Source organism: Loa loa, assembly GCF_000183805.2.
Source record: "Loa loa unplaced genomic scaffold supercont3.3975, whole genome shotgun sequence".
Taxonomy (NCBI): domain Eukaryota; kingdom Metazoa; phylum Nematoda; class Chromadorea; order Rhabditida; family Onchocercidae; genus Loa; species Loa loa.
In genome coordinates, this window is record NW_018112152.1 from 1 (window position 1) to 863 (window position 863).

The following is an 863-nucleotide window of genomic DNA, read 5'->3' on the forward strand; positions in this document are numbered from 1 at the left end:
CATCTGTGTGAGTCCTTTCATGTTCAAGCGCATAATCATTTCGAGTGAATCTTTTATCACATATATCGCATTTGAACGGCTTCACACCTGTGTGAGTTATATTATGTACAACCAGACCCCTTTTTCGAGTGAATTTTTCTTCGCATATGTCGCATTTGAACCTCTTCTCACCTGTGCGAGTCGTATCAGTTCTTGATATTTTCGTTTTCCTTTCTGTTCTTGTTTGTTCCTTACTCACTTCTTGAATTGGCAAGTTCAGTGATCTTGCGTCATCCTGACCCGTATGCTCTTCCTGTTTGGATGATTCCTTCTGATACGATTTGAACCATGATTTCTTCGGTTTTATTCCTTTACATGTTTGTTCTTCACTGGCTTCTTCAACTGATAAGTTCAATAATCTTTCGTCATCTTGAGCAATTTCACTGAGTTTCACTTGTCCCCCACTCACTTCTGGCGCTGACAGATTTGATGGTCCAATCCGTCTCTCGATCATTCTTGGCAATGACAAATCCAACGGTTCTATTTGTGGCTCCTCAAATTATATGAAATTATCAATTTTAAATTGCGCTAAAATTTTAAAACTATAAAAATATTGCAGCGCTACCTTTTATTTTTTAACTTCAAATGAACTTACAATAATTTGAGTGCCACTTAGTTGGAAGAGGAATAAGATGAAACAGATTGAATGCATTATGATAAAAATGATTTCTTGCCAATTCTGAAAAAATATTCAAATTTACTAATGTGCCGAACAGTTGTTTATAAGAAAAACAACATCGTCTACTGTTTGACGGTTGTGTAAGACTTTTCAAGTATATACTTCTCTAAATATATTAACACTGGTACGCATTCATTGTGTGTAT

The 863-nt window shown here is 35.6% G+C and overlaps 1 protein-coding gene across 1 annotated transcript; it reads right to left on the reverse strand.

The window, feature by feature from the left end:
• Positions 1–56: 56 nt before the first annotated feature.
• On the reverse strand, positions 57–532 carry LOAG_19256 (hypothetical protein; the record flags this gene model as incomplete). Its single annotated transcript, XM_020451908.1, has 2 exons — positions 57–87; positions 162–532. Coding segments are annotated over 2 exons (402 nt in total), but the record flags the coding sequence as incomplete, so codon positions are not given.
• Between the last annotated feature and the right edge of the window lie 331 nt (positions 533–863).